Source organism: Cetorhinus maximus, chromosome 10 (assembly GCF_964194155.1).
Source record: "Cetorhinus maximus chromosome 10, sCetMax3.hap1.1, whole genome shotgun sequence".
NCBI lineage: Eukaryota > Metazoa > Chordata > Chondrichthyes > Lamniformes > Cetorhinidae > Cetorhinus > Cetorhinus maximus.
In genome coordinates, this window is record NC_135888.1 from 53925403 (window position 1) to 53942134 (window position 16732).

A 16732-nucleotide genomic window follows, 5' to 3' on the forward strand; every position below is an offset into this window, starting at 1 on the left:
ATTGATAGATTAATTGCTGTCATTAGTCAACAACACTATTGTTGTTTCACGTGACTATTGGGATGGTAGGAAGATAACTCGATGGACTTTGCTTTTTTTGGTCTAGCAATTCATAGTTTCCCATGTATTATTGAGGAGAAAATGATTAATGAACCTTCCCAATAAAAGAAATTCAGGGAAGATTTTGAAAATAAATTGATTTAGATCCTAATTTTTTTGCCATTTGTGCTGTCTTATTGTCCTCGACGTATTCAGATGTGCTATTTAGGACTATTAACATTTGTAAGGTACTTTACAATGGTTTATTGCAAACTGAGTGAATGAGTGAGTGAGTAGGTGAGGTGGGAGGCAGTAGTGGATAGGTGGGTGAAGTTGGTAGGAAACTGAGGTGGGTAGGTGGGTGGGGTGGTAAATGGGTAGGGGGTAGGTGTGTGGGGTGAGTAGATGGGTAAGCCGATAGCAGGTAGGTGGGTAAGTGGGCAGTCAGGTGGAGAAGGTCGTTGTGGGGCTCAGAGGGTAATTGGAGGTTAGGAAGGGTAATTTCTGGTGTTGGGAGGGTAGTTGGGCAAGCAGAAGGTGTAGTCGGGGGTTGAGGTGGTAGTTGAGGGAATCAGGAGAATTATTGGGAGGTCGGGAGGGTAGTCAGGTGGTTGGGGGTCAGTTGGGAGGTCAGTGGGCTTTGTTGGGTGGTAGTGGGGGCAGTCAGGTGGTCAGTGGGACAGTTGGGAGGGTCAGTGGGGGTAGTCGGTTTGGGGGGGGCAGGGAAATCAGTGGGGGTAGTTGACTTGGGGCTAGTTTGGGTCAATGGGGGTAGTTGGGGGAGGTCAGTGGGGGTAGTCGGGGGTGGTCAGTGGGGTTAGTCGGGAGGGAGTCAGTAGGGGTAGTCAGTCAGGAGGTATTTGAGTGGTCAGTGTGAGCGATTTGGGCGTGGAGAAGGTTGGTGGAGTCAGTTCTGAAGCTACACAAGACTAGGTTTTACTCCGCCTAACATTTCCTGGGTAACTATTCAGGTAAGCACGTTGAATTTCTCCCAATCTCTGATTATAACTCAGAGTCCCGGGACCAGGGGAATTGCCCATCAGAAGTTGAAACCTCCTGGGCAATTCCCAAGTAAGTCTGCACGTTGGGCCTTCCAAAGGGTCCTGATGCACATCTCAGTCGTATGTCCAGTCTTTGACGATCCAGAGACCGGAAGATTTGGCTCAAAATTTATACATTAGAACAAAAGCCCTTTGTCTTGAATAAAAAAAAATCTATTGTAACTCATACTAACTATCAAAGCTAATACAATGTTGCATATCAAATCTTTTCAGTGCAGTCTTTTCTTCGCAGTTTGCAATCTTGTCTACCATAACAAAGCCTGGCTGGGATCATGTCAAACTTACTCTCTCCATTCTTTGAAGGTGGCAGACCAGGTTCACAAAGCAGTTAATAAAGTTTATGAAACCCTTGGTTTTATAAACAGAGGCATAGAGTAAAAAGCGACGAAGTTATGTTAAACCTATATAACACACCATAACTGAAATATTGTACTAATTCTCTGGGCACTTTAGGAAGGATCTGAAGGTTTAGAGGGATGCTCGAGATTTACTAGAATGGTTCCAGGGATGAGGGACTACAGTTACGTGGATAAATTGGAAAAGCTGGGGTTATTCTTCTTTTATTAGAATAGGCAAAGAGAAGATTTGATAGAGGTTGTTAAAACCATGAAAGAAAGGTAGAGTAAATGAAGAGAACACATTTCCAGTGGCTGAAGGGCGGATAATGAGAGGCCAGAGATTTAAGGTGATTGGTAGAAGAATCAGAAAATTCAAGAGGAAAAACTTTTTCATGCAATGAGTGGTTAAGATTTGGAAGACACAGCCTAATAAGGTGGATACAAATTGAATAGCAGCTTCAAAAGGGAATTGAATAAATACTCGAAGGAGAAAAGTTGCAGTGATATGGGGAAGGAATTATGAAATATCTCTTTAAATGTCTGCAGCTGCTTCTCTATTACTTTTTAACCTATTTTCCCAGTTCAATTTCGCCATCTCTGTCTTTATACCTTTGTAATGCTCTTCTTTTAAGTTTAAGATTCTAGTTTCAGACCCAAATTTCTCACCCTCAAACTGAATGTGAAATTCTATCATGTTATGATCACCCTTACCTAGAAGATCATTTACTATCAGATCATTCATTAATCCTGTCTCATTACATGTTACCAGGTTTAAAATAGCCTAATCTCTGTTTGATTCCAGAACGTGCTGCTCTAAGAAGCTGTTCCAAATACACTCTGTGAACTCATCCTCCAGACTCCCTTTGCCATTTTGACTTGTCCGATCCATATGATGATTAAAATATCCCATGATTACTGCAGCACCTTTCTTAGAAGTCCCCATTATTTCTTGGTATATACTATGTAGTGTCGGTCCTGTCAAGGGGCCTATAAGCTATTCCCACCAGTGATTTCTTTCCTTTGCTATTTCTTATCTCTGCCCAAATTGATTCTGCATTTTGCACTTTTAAACCAAGTTCATCTATCAATAATTTACCAATCTCGTCCTTTAATACAGAGCTACCTCATCAGCTTTTCCTTTCTTCCTGTCCTTCCAAAATGTCAAATACCCTTGAATGTTCAGGTCCCAGCCTTGGTCACCATTCAACCACGTCTCTATATGGCTAGCAGATCCTACTTATTCATTTCTATTGTGCTGTGTCACGACAGTGGATCGCAGCCCCGAATTACTTGCGAACATATTGAACTTTTTAAAGGAAGACATGTGTTTTTTAAAAAAAGACATACAAGCAAAAGCTTGCTGGAAAATTCCTATGTGGATTACACTTGACTGACTAGTTCAGAGAGAACGGAATGTCATACCTAAAGAGGTGTCAAAGCCTACTTTAGACTGAGACACTTCAAAGGAAGAGTTGCAATGCAAAAGAACTTTAATCTCCTGTGACAATGGAGACTGATTACCATCTCAGCAGGAACCATCCCCTGTTGAGTTATATCTCAGAATATGGAAATGGCCTGAGTTGAAAGAAAGTGGATTCTGGGCAAAAGACATATGTTTTTTTTCCCTTCCAGGAATACACAAGAAAATGGGTTAAAAAGCCAGCTGCAAACCTGGTCTCTGTGTGCTAGTTTGGTGTTCTAGTTCTGTGTGCTAGTATGTGCTGCAAAGGTCACAGCTGAAGAACATTAACTAGGCATCCCTGCAGCTTGCAGGTAAAAACAAGTCTTTCTCTGTTGCCGGAAGCAAGTCACAAGCCAGCAAAGCCACAGTCAAGAAGTAAATAGCACAGCTTCTCAGCTAACCTGCAGAAGCAAGTGTCTCCAAGCCAATTGCTCAACTGCCAAAGGCAGCTCTACTGGAATCACCCAACTTCACGGCTGCAACGTTTCGCCATCTCCTCACGGACAAGCCAAAGACTGATTTGTATATTTTTAAAACTTTTATTTTTGGACTCAGCCTCTCATTTTCGTGTGTGTGTTGCGTTTTTATTATTTTTTCTCAAGTTTTTACTAACTAATAAACTTAACTCTTTCTTTGACTCAAGAAAGCCTGGTTAAATTGGTTCCTTCTAAAACTTAAATATACTTGGACTAGGAAAAGGTATCGACAAGGGAAGGGATCCTTCTTAAATTAACCCTATTGGGACCAACCAAGGGGGTTGAATAAAGAAGGGTAACCAATTTATCCCTGCTCACCCGGGAGCATAACAACTTGGGATACCTCGTCTGGGATCATAACAAGTTGGGGGACCTCACCTGGGGACTGGTAGTAACAGCTGTCAGTTCATAAGTTTTATTTATGAATGTTGCGTACATTCAGATACATAACCTTTAATTCTGCCTCTTTACTTTCCTTCCTCTGACTTTAGCTGCTGGTGCAATCTTAAATTTTTATGTCCTGTCCCTTCCTGTCACACTCTGGTTATCATTACCCGTAATGCTAACCTGCTCTATTGTCTTATCCTTTCTGTTTAACTTACCAAATATCCCCACATTTGATTTGTCCACACCCCTGCCCCATTATTTAGTTTAAAGCACTCTCTACAGCCCTAAGTTACAACTTGCAAGGATGTTGGTTCCAGTGCAGTTCAGGTGAAGACCATCCTAACAGTACAGCTCCCTTTTTACCCAGTACAGGTACCAGTGCCACATGAATCAAAATCCACTTTTCCCACACCAATATTATAATGCCAGTTTTTTTTATCTCCGAGCTTCTTGCTAATTTCTATCCTGTGACCAGCTATTATTCTCAGTTTCCTACTTTACCATAAGTTGAGTTGACATATTTATGAACCCTACACTATTTAGTTTAAAACCTTCTTTACTATGTTACGATCCACATAGTGACCAATAACCTTTTAAAAGAAACAAGAACAAGGGGTTATGATCTCAGGATATGGGGTAGGCCATTTAGGACTGAGATGAGGAGAAACCTCTGCGTTCAGGGTGGTGAATCTGTGGAATTATCCACCACAGAGGGCTGTGGAGGCCAAGTCACTGAATATATTTAAGAGGGAAATAGATTTCTAGACTCTAAAGGCGTCAAGGGGTATGGGGAGAGAGCGGGAATATGGCGTTGAGATAGAGGCTCAGCCATGATCATATTGAATGGCGGAGCAGGCTCGAAGAGCCAAATGACCTCCTACGCCTATTTTCTATGTTTCTATGTTGAATTCCCACAACAACAACGGGAAGAAAACCGATGGGCAAGATTTCACTTTTTAAAACTTTTACTATCGCAATCAAACAAAAATCAACATAATTCAAACATTAATTGATAAGCAAATTGGCTACTTCAAATCAAGAGTTAAATTTCACTTTAAACATAATGTCTCCACAAGGATCTTAACATTTTAGGAAGGCCTGTAATCCGACACATGTGGCTCTGACACACATATACTCTTTGCCTCAAAGCCCATCACATGACAATGTTATGATCCAGCAGTTGGTAAAGCTAAGTTATTTTAAAATCCCAGAGGGAAACTTTAAACAACTGTCATAACCTATATTTTTAAGTGATATGTTTGAGATGCAACTATAAATTCAGGAATCAGACCACCAGTTCTTGAAAGGTTTTATATTAAACTAAATGAAACATTTTATTCATTTACACAAGTTAAATATATACACATGGCTACAAATTATTATTATCATAACTTTTAACAAATTCCTGAACTAATCTCCATTAAGGCAATAGCACCCATAGACTTAACCAGACACCAGGCAAAGCATTTTCACCTCACAAATTCAAAGTGAGCTTCTTTTCACTTTGGTTCCTGTGGAGACAGCTGGAGGCTTACAACTGCTTTGATCTTACATCGCCTCCGCCCTGCACACACAAAATTGCTATCGGTTATATTCAGCACATCTCATTGAATGTAAATTCTCATTGTATCGCTAGCATCTTTGAACTCCACCTCTTCTAACAATAAAACCCCTTTCATAGGACCAATTTTATTAGTAATATAAACATATTGCTTGGTCTCTGCTAGCTAGGTGCCAGATTTCACCCCACTTCTTGAGTGCTTTATTCAAAAAATCCAAATGCACTCTACGTCTCTTTTTACTTCTCAAAACTAGTACACACCTAAGCACCTAGACTAGCTGGCTTTAATCCAGTTAAGACACACCCTCTTACTAACCTCTATTTTAAAATAAAAATATTTTCCAATAATATTATATACATTAATAGCTTCATGACAGGCAACATGAATCACATGGGGCTTGTATCCAGGTCTCTCTCTCTTGCAACTAAATGGGCAGTTTAAAGCCCAACTGTTTACAACACTTTTCTGGGACTTTGGAGACTCACAGTCTATCCACTGCAAGCACACAGGTTGTTGCCATTGTTTCCAAGTATAAACACCTTACACCTTCTCGGTAAAGCAATCTGGGCCCCCTTTAATCTCTAACATTCAAACCAACCAGGTTTGCTGTCAGGCAGACTTCAGAACAGGTCACATGACCCCGTTCATTTTACCTTAAACTAAAGTCACAGCCCCGAAACATGACAATCTTATAAACTTCATAATTGTAGCATAGTTACAAACACTTCCCTCACATCAGTGGCTGAATTGTCTGTTTTCTCTGTTGTAATTTCTATGTATTTCACTTAGCTTGGCAATGTCTTTCTGCACCTATCTGCACAACATACTGTGCCTCATGATACAATATCCATCTCACACTGATACAAAAGACACCTGCTCAAGAAAGCAGTCTAAAAGAAGCTGAGGGAACGGTTTTGGTAGAGTGCATCGGCAGGTATATGGTAAGTTCCTATCTTAAAGTTTAAAGGCAAATGTATAGTAATTTTTGAGCTGCTGGACGGCATAAATTTGCTTCAATCGCTTTCTTGATTGGGGATGGAGAACACTTGCTTCCACAGCACTGAGACAGCCTGTGGCAAAGTCACAAATCATATTCTGTGTGACTGTGACCATGGCAAATTATCCCTCTTTATTCTTCTCAATCTGTTGATTGATCTGTTAGGACGGTCTTCACCTGAACTGCACTGGAACCAATGGCCTTGTGAGTTGTAAATTAGGGCTGTAGAGAGCTTTTAACTAAATAATGGGGCAGGGGTGGGGACGAATCACGTGTCAAGATTTGGCAAGTTAAGCAGAAAGGACAAGACAATAGAGCTGAGTAACATTACGGGTAATGATAACCAGAGTGTGACAGGAAGGGACAAAGCATACAAACTTAAGAATGCACCAACAGCTAAGGTCAGAGCATGGAAGAAAAGTAAAAAGACAGAATTAAAGGCTAAGTATCTGAATGTATGCGATATTCATAAATAGGAACATTGGGATAGATGGCAGAATGGGGCAAGTGGAGATAGGCTACGAGAATCAGAAGTGAGAGAACTGCCAGAAGAGCCAGGTGGGAGCTTAGCTGGTACTGTCAAGGATGCAGTAGCCATAATTAGGAATTGGTGTGATGGAATCTCTGGTACAGTTAAACTTTATTGAAAGTTTGAGTTAAAATGGAAGGTATTATGAGAGCAGCAAAAACTGCCCGACTGTTCCACATTGATTCAGTAACATAGAGTAATAGCCCAAATGGAATAGCACCAGTGCCTTGCCCACTCCCAATTGTAACAATTTGCATAGAATCTTGGTGCATGTTAGGTTACGAGCAGCAGTGTTCTGGATGAGCTCAAATTTATGTAAGACAGAAGATGGAGAGCATTAGAATAATCAAGGCTGGAGGTAACAGATGTGAGAATGAGTGTTTCAGCAGCAGATAAGCTGAGGCAGGGGCAGGGTCAAGTGATGTTACGGAGATGGAAATAGGCAGTCTTGATGATGGAGCGGGTATGTGGTCAGGAGCACATCGCGGGTTAAATATGACACCAAGATTATGAAAAGTCTGCTTCAGCCTCACACAAATGCCTGTGTTCTATTCCAAAAAGCCAGCTAGTGAAGGATCGAATTGGAGCCAATCTTTACACACTTTCATATTTATTTAGTTACACATTAGAAGCATACACCTCCTAATGCCAACAACCATTGATACCAGAGTTTCCATCTCACCAATTCCTAATTTTGGCCATTGCATCCCTGACAGTACAAGCTCAGTTCCCTCCTGGCTGTGTCTGGCAGTTCTCCCATTTCTGATTCTAATAGCCTAGCTCCACTTGCCCCATTCTGCCATCTGTCCCAATGCTCCTGCTCTTGTCCTCTCTGTTTCCACCCCATTTCCCCCCCCAACCAATGTTTTTGGCTAGCTTTTCTTCCCCTTCCTACTTCAATTGTCAATTTTGCCACTGTTCTCCTTTATATCCCCTACCCAGAAACCAGAAGCTCTCGAATCACAATTCCACACTTCAGTTACATTGAATTCATGATGACCCTTGTTATCTGATTGTCATAGGAAACATGTTACTGTGATGTCCATGGTCAAGGACAACACATTACTGTGATGCCCATTGTCATGGCCAACACATTCCTATGATGCCCATGGTCACAGACAACACATTACTCTGATGCCCATTGTCATGCCAACACATTGCTGTAATGCCAGTGGTCACAGACAGCACGTTGCCATGATGCCCATGGTCATGGACAACACATTGTCGTGATACCCCTAGTCACTGACAACACATTACTGTGCTGCCCATGGTCACCGACAACACATTACTGTGCTGCCCATGGTCACCAATAACACATTTCTGTGATGCCTTTGGTCACAGACAACACATTTCTGTGTTGCCTTTGGTCACAGACAACACATAACTCTGATCCCCTTGGTCACAGACAACACATTACTGTGATGGCCCTGGTCACCAACAACACATTACTGTGATGCCCATGGTCACCGGCAGCACATTACTGTGATGCCCCTGGTCACCGACAGCACATTACTGTGATGCCCATGGCCATGCAAGTGTTCCTTAGGAGATCCTCACTGCAGATGAGTATCTAGAAGGATCATGTTGACTTGACAACTTATGGCTTGAAACAGGAGGTCTTCTCTCCTGCATTCTCCTGTTTGATTTGTCTTTTAACAACTTTCAATTATTCTTACAGGGAACTATATCTTGAATTATTTGGCATCTTGTCCAAAGCTAGAACCCTTTGTGATCCAGGCATTGGTCCAGGTTATAGCCAAGATTACCAAAATGGGATGGTTTGAAGTCCGGAAAGACAAGCTTGCCTTCAGGGAGGTGATTGCTGATGTCACCAAATTCCTACAGGTAAGATATTGATATTGTGTGGGTTTGAACAAAGCTGCCTAAAGACTATATAATTACTGTACATGCTTTTTGCCTGTAGGTGCAGCGGAATTATCATTGTGATTTCAGTATAGTATAATTGTTGACGTAATTTTTCTTTGTATTGTATCCACTTGTATTGTGAAAAACACCGAGCAGTACAACACTAATGTTATAGACTTGTTGCTGTGGTACTGATGCTAGGTTTGAAGTGGTGAGTTAAGAAAGCTATGCAGAAGTTCTCCAGTTGGTTATTGGGCCTTGCCCAGTGAGAAGCTGATCCATATAGAACATGGAGGTGGTTGGAGCACGGCTGTTAAACCTAATGTCGGCTAGAAGTCAACACTTTTTGGAGGGGAGGGGAGGTGAGAGAAGAAAACTGGTAGAGAGAGAAAGTGAAAAGGGCATGACACAAGAAGTTGTGCGAAACAAGAGATGGAATTTTTCTGATGTCCTCTAAACTTGACTGAACTGCTCCTTGGAACTAGCTACCACAGGGAGTAATTAAGGTGAATAGCATAGATACATTTGCCATGACTCACTGGGGATAGTTCACTGTAATATCAGCCTCACTGTTCCCCGAGTTGCGACAAATGTGAAAAGTTTGACCAAACCATCAGATTGCCCCAATTCTACCTCAACGTTTAATTTCGGTTATCAGAATACGAGCACAAGGTTTGTAAACTTAATAAGTAAATAACTGTTTATTGAACAAATTATCATTAACCAGTGGCAAAAGAAAGAAATATGAATGGCTAATTTCTAACACTATACCTTAAACTCTATTCTCTCCTTAAATCCCTATACACACACATACATAAGATACACAACATGGATTTTGAAGGTGTGATAAAACAGTTCAATAGCACCAATCCAGAGTATAGGATTTGATGGGTTGATTTTGATCTAAGCCTTCCAAATTCCTTTCTGTTCTTGTTGATGACACGAGATTGTCTTCCAGCACTTTTGATATTTAGTTATCTGGTCGAGAACTTGCCTTTCAGTGTCTCTAACAGCGGTTTTCCCCTTGTCCTTTTTACAGGGGTTTCCTCAGAGAGAGAACAGGTTATAGAGATATGAGGAAAAGAGATTTTAGATTTTTTTCTCTTTGCAGGCCAGGATCTTTCTGCTGCACTGCAACCATACAAAATCCTGGTCATCTAGTCAGGAGCCAATTAAATGCTGTGGCCAGGCAGCTCCCTTGGTCCAGGACTCCTTTCCGGCACCATCCTGTCTTTCATGGCACACTCTGTTCCAGGACTGCAACATTGTATATATCTCTCATCCTGTTCCAATGGACATGTCCTTTAAACTGCAGCCATTGTAATTTTAACCCATAGTCCAACAGAAAATAAAAAGGTATGCTCCTTACACATTCAAGGGGTTGCTAGATAAGTACACCAGAGAGAAAGAAATAGCAGGACAATTTTTTTATACATTCAGCCGATGTGCGCATCATTGCCTTGGCCAGCATTTATTGCCCATCCCTAATTGCCCTTGAAAAGGTGGTGATGAGTTGTCTTCCTGAACCGCTGCAGTCTATGTGGTGTTAGGGAGGCAGTTCTAGGATTTTGACCCAGCGACAGCGAAGGAGCAGTGATATAGTTCCAAGTCAGGTTGGTGAGTGACTTGGAGGGGAACTTCCAGGTGGTGGCGTTTCCACGTGTTTGCTGCCTTTGTCCTTCTAGATGGTAGTGGTCGTGTGTTTGGAAGGTGTTGTCTAAGAAGCCTTGGTGACTTCCAATTATGTTCCAGTAATGTTAGGAGTATTAGATTAAGAGGGGTGACAGGAGTTTCATGTGGAACATAAACACTGGCTGAATGGTCTGTACCTTTGCTGCAAATACTTAGTAATTATTGGACAGGGGCTTGCTTTGCAAAACACTAAAAAGTTGCTGATGGCAAATCGGGTGGAACATTCTTTAGGACTCCCACTGCTCTATCAGCTTTTCGAGCCAACTTTACCATTGTACAGAGGCCCGAACAATCCCCATCCACCACTACTCTCCTCCGTCTGGCTGAACTTGTTCTCACACTGAACAATTTCTCCTTAAACTCCTCTCACTTCCTCCAAATAAAAGGTGTGGCTATGGGGACCCGCATGGGCCCCAGCTATGCCTGTCTCTTTATGGGGTATGTGGAACATTCCTTGTTCCAGTCCTACTCCGGCCCCCTCCCACAACTCTTTCTCTGGTACATCGATGATTACTTCGGTGCTGCTTCATGCTCTCGTCTGGAACTGGAAATATTTATTAATTTTGCTTCCAACTTCCACCCCCCCTTCATTTTCACATGGCCCATCTCTGACACTTCCCTTCCCTTCCTTGACCTCTCTGTCTCAATTTCTGGTGATAGACTGTCCATCAATATCCATTACAAGCCTACTGACTCCCACAGCTACCTCGACTACAGCTCCTCACACCCCGCTTCCTGTAAGGACTCCATCCCATTCTCTCAGTTCCTTCGCCTCCGTCGTATCTGTTCTGATGATGCCACTTTCAAAAACGGTTCCTCTGACATGTCCTCCTTCTTCCTTAACCGAGGTTTTCCACCCATGGTGGTTGACAGGGCCCTCAACCGTGTCCGGCCCATCTCCCGCGCCTCCGCCCTCACACCTTCTTCTCCCTCCCAGAAACATGATAGGGTCCCCCTTGTCCTCACTTATCACCCCACCAGCCCCTGCAGTCAAAGGATCATCCTCCGCCATTTCTGCCAACTCCAGCATGGTGCCACCACCAAACACATCTTCCCTTCACCCCCCCTGGTGGCATTCCGCAGAGTTCGTTCCCTCTGGGACACCCTGGTCCATTCCTCCATCACCCCCTTCACCTCAACCACCTCCCACAGCACTTTCCCATGCAACTGCAGAAGGTGCAACACCTGCCCCTTTACTTCCCCTCTCCTCACCGTCCAAGGGCCCAAACACTCCTTTCAAGTGAAGCAGCATTTCACTTGCACTTCCCTCAATTTAGTCTACTGCATTCGTTGCTCCCAATGTGGTCTCCTCTACATTGGAGAGACCAAATGCAGACTGGGTGACCGCTTTGCAGAACACCTTCGGTCTGTTCGCAAGCATTACCCAGACCTCCCTGTCGCTTGCCATTTCAACACTCCACCCTGCTCTCATGCCCACATGTCCGTCCTTGGCTTGCTGCATTGTTCCAGTGAAGCTCAACGCAAACTGGAGGAACAGCACCTCATCTTCCAACTTGGCACTTTACAGCCTTCCGGACTGAATATTGAGTTCAACAATCTTAGATCATGAACTATCTCCTCCATCCCCACCCCCTTTCTGATTCCCCCCCACCCTTTTTTTCCAATAATTTATATAGATTTTTCTTTTCCCACCTACTTCCATTATTTTTAAATGTATTTCCATCCATTATTTTATCTCTAACTTTTAGCCTTTTTTGATTCCTTCACCCCACCCCACCCCTATTAGGGCTATCTGTACCTTGCTTGTCCTGCTTTCTACCCTTAATTAGCACATTCCTTAGATAATATCACCACCTTCAACACCTCTTCATCCTTTTGTCTGTGACATCTTTTGGTTATCTCCACCTATCACTGGCCCTCTATCCAGCTCTACTTGTCCCACCCCCAGCTTATATTTCACCCCTCTTCTATTTTTACCTAGTTCTGTTGAAGGGTCAGTTGGACTCAAAATGTTAACTGTGCTCCTCTCCACAGATGCTGCCAGACCTGCTGTGTTTTTCCAGGTATTTTTGTTTTTGTTTTGGATTTCTAGCATCCACAGTTTTTTGCTTTTATTTTACCATTGTTTGCTTCTGTATAGATTTGATGTGACTACCAAACTAAACAAGTTGAACATGCGCAGCCTACTAACTTCAACTACTAGAGGTAGCTGAATTATATAATTTGTCAATCTTACTCAGTTATCGACTTGGTTTCCTCGATGCTGAAGTTAAGGTGTTATCTGTCTATGATGAAAACAGAAAATGCTGGAAATACTTAGCAGGCCCGGCAATACCTGTGGAGAGAGAAACAGAATTAACATTTCGAGTCAAATATGACTCTTGGAACTGGAGAGAGGTAGAAATGTGATGGGTTTTATGCTGCTGTAAAAGGGGGGTGGGGCAGGTGAAGCAAGATAGAAGGTCAGGGATAAGTTAGAAGCAGGAGAGATTAACTGACAAAGATGTCATGGAACAAAAGACAAGGGGAGCAGTAATGATAGTATTAAAGTTTAAAGCTTTAGTCCAGAGTAGGTGTTGTTACGGACAGGAGGGGTGGGGGGGTGGGGGGTGTTAATTTAAATAGCCCTGATTGCTCCTCTCACCACCCGTCCGTAAACGGAAAGGTGTTTTGAGTTGCTTCCCCCTTTGTAAGCGGTCACGTAATTTCCCAACCCCTCGGTTTTGTTGTGATCCAGTTTCTATTAATAACCCCCACAGAAAACTCAAGATGGGATGAACTCAGAAGGTTAGTTTATTTGCACACCCTCAATGCGAGAGGAGGGTGGAACGTTGCCTCATTTTCACTCATACAATAAAAGAGGGATAGAGAAAGAAAGATTTAGAGGGAAAAGACCACAGAGAAAAGAATTATTGTTTCACGTGTGTCCAGAGTCTAGAAACAAAGTCCAATGGTGTATTCTTTCACAGTGGTCAGCAGGCTGAACTGATGCTGGATAATTCACTTTTCCTGTAGAGATGACTTCCACAATGAGATAGGCCCGCAGAGAAGAATCAGTCTTGTAAGTGATGGTACAGGAGTTCCAATAGAAACAGGGTAGATGGGGCCAGGCATTCAAAACTGGACAGATTCCCTTTCCTGTGCTGCTAAGTAGATGGAAAGATGGCAGACTGCACTTTGCAGCTGCACAGGCAATATTACTGGTTCCACTAGCTAGAGGGGTCATGTTACAGACTCCCACCTCTCCCATTTTATCTGGGTCCCTGAGATTGCTAATGTTCCTACCATAAAGTCTTAAAAGTAGGCTGTGGGATCCTTTGTCCGAGCAGGCAAATTAGCTTATGAACTGTAGATGGCATCTGTCTAGCTTCCTTTGAATTTGGTCTCTGCAGCCCACAGGAGGTCTTTGGGGTCTCTTCAGAGAAAACGAGGGGCAAATTTCTTCGATACTGCCAAATAGCCTCTTTTGTTCAGGGCCACAGACATAGCTTCAGTCGTTTTAAAAAGTCATTGACCAGTTTTTAAAATTTTAGAAATTAGCCACGAGGAAATATAATTTATATATGTATGCATGTATGTAATGTGTATGTATTTTATAAAAATATATAGTCTGAGGTCTTAGCCCCCTGACAGTGTTAATAGCAGAATAAAGGTCAGGATTGTCTGAAAGAAAAAACATGAGAACAAGATACAGATTGCTTATCAAAAACAGAATTACCTGGAAAAACTCAGCAGGTCTGGCAGCATCGGTGGAGAAGAAATCATTTAACTTTTCGAGTCCTCATGACCCTTCGGCAGAACTGAGTATAATATCACCTTTCTCCTAACTATACTCAGTTCTGCCGAAGGGTCATGAGGACTCGAAACGTTAACTGATTTCTTCTCCACCGATGCTGCCAGAACTGCTGAGTTTTTCCAGGTAATTCTGTTTTTGTTTTGGATTTCCAGCATCCGCAGTAGCTTTTAGCTTTTTGTTTTTATCTACAGATTGCTTATGTTGTTTATTATCTCCTGAAATAGCGTCACTTGACATTTTTTCCTTTTTGTTGGGGAGTTAAACCTGTATATGGAGTGTAGGATCATAAATAGTGAGCATATCATTTCTTTGGAATAATGATGTTCAGGTGAAGACAAGAAACACAAGTACTGGAACCTGGCCATGTTTGGCTCAGTTGCTCACTTGTTGATCCATTAGAAGAACCTGCTTTGAGTTAACGTTATCTAGAACCGAGATAGAGAATTTGGTCATTTCACTTGATTTTCCAAAACCGAGAGCGTCAACTAACTGATGATTTTAATTTAAAATTGAGGAAAACATTCTTAAATTAGGAAAGACAAGGTATTGTTCCTGGTCAGGAAAGCAAATCCAAAAAGTCTAGATATAGGAAGGAGTCAGAGGAATAAACTATAATAGACTGAAAATTGAGTTAATAGTTGCTTTGTTTTCCATCTTGCCAAAGCTGGAAAGTATGATACAGTTCATGGGCTTGTTCTTTTTCTTAAAAGTTTCCAGCTTCTGATGGCCTCTTTAGAAGTCCCCAAACCTAACATAAAAGCAAAATACTGCGGATGCTGGAAATCTGAAACAAAAACAAAAATAGCTGGAAAAACTCAGCAGGTCTGACGGCATCTGTGGAGAAGAAGACAGAGTTAACATTTCGAGTCCGTATGACTCTTCATCAAAATGATGAAGAGTCATACGGACTTGAAATATTAACTCTGTCTCCTAAACCTAACATGTTTGGTTCTGGATCACAATTGAAATCTTGGTGAACTTTGGAAAAGAGGTGGAGGAGACCAAGTCCCAACAGCTGGATGACAGATATGGGCATTAAGTAAGCTGGCAATATTTCTATGCCAACAGACTCTTGCAGCTGAATCACACATCAATAAATCTCTGCCCATACAGTGGTAACTAGGGATGTCTTTGCTACTATGGTGGAAGCCTCATGCCTCTACCAGGGCCCCATGTCTTTGCTAGACCTGACCTCCCAACATGGTCAGCGGATTTAAGTTTCTTAAGCATTTCGACTTCTTTAAAGCAACGACAGCGCTTAAAAAAAAACTTGAAAACCATTCCATTCACCTTTGCAGTCAGCTTTTAATAGTGCATCAAGAGTTACAATTTTCAAAATGGACTTGTCATCAGTAAAAAAGCTTACATTATATGATCAACCCATGTCTTTTTCCTTCTACTGGCCTTTGTACCTATGCACCTATTATGGAGTCATGCCTTTCCGTCCCATAGTCTGCTTTTCATTGCCTCTTGCATTGAGCAGCATTCCCTCCCTTACTGCCTCCTCCTGCCTCTTGCTGAAACTCCACTTGCCATTTGAAGTCTTCCTCTCCCTGTTTTCTTTTGAAGCCTATCACCATTCTGTGGTATCCATTTGTTCCTCCCCATTTCTTGTTCTCAGCTTGCGACTAACAAATCACACCACCTCACCCATGCATCAATACATTTCTATTCCTTTCCCTCCTGCCACATTTACTACTGGCAGCTCTCTACTTCACAACAGATACCCACATTTATCCCTCCATTGCCTGTCTATTGCCAACAAAAACACCTGTTATTGTGTCACTCTCCCCACATCTAGATCACTATGCCTGTGCTCCTACTGTGCCTGACACACTCCCAGTCCTACCCAATTCCATCTTGAGTGGTGAGCTAGCTTGCAGTCAGACCAAAGGTATTGATGTAATGCTGCACGATTTGGGTATTTGTGGGGAAATTTATCAGGAGATGAAGAGGACAGTCGATAGGGAATGAGAAATGGTAGTTGGGAAAGCAGAACTGCACTTATCTGTAGGCAGTGGCAGCCATTATTGAGCAGGAGAAAACAGGTTACAACAGTAGGAATAGCAAGAATACTGGCATAAGAGATTGAGAAAATCTACTTGGTCAAGACTTGAGAAAATGGGTGGAATATGCCCTGGATTGATGGTCAGGGATTATTGCTCAATTGTCATCAGTGATCCCAGGATGGAACACATATAACATGATGTCAAAAATCTGAATGCAAGCTGCAGGTAAGGAGTCTTGGGTTAGTCTGGAGTTAAGAAAATGCTGGGTCAGTTTTTGAGGTTGAAGGAAGGTAGGTTTTGCGAGGATGTAAGAACACAGCCTCAGCCTGCAGGGCGGAAGGTGGAATTAAGCGGCAGATGCAAGAGTGAAACCCTGACAGCTGGAACAGCAGCAGAGACTAAAATAGCATGGGGGCACCAATACAGCGTACTGAGCTTCACCACAGAGTACCAGAGCAAGTCGAGCTGAAACTCAAAGAGGAATTTAAGGTTGCAGGGATTTTCTGGTCTGTTGACATGGACCCTTGATGGCAGCGGGGAGTGTGGCTGCTCCCGAA

At 42.4% G+C, this 16732-nt stretch overlaps 1 protein-coding gene across 1 annotated transcript in view; it reads left to right on the forward strand.

The window, feature by feature from the left end:
• Positions 1-16732, forward strand: part of LOC144685323 (ran-binding protein 17-like) — a 947082-nt gene that overhangs the window by 76923 nt on the left and 853427 nt on the right. Inside the window, exon 4 of the mRNA XM_078549733.1 lies at positions 8530-8696. Coding sequence (XP_078405859.1) covers positions 8530-8696 — 167 coding nt within the window. The remainder of the gene's footprint in view (positions 1-8529; positions 8697-16732) is intronic.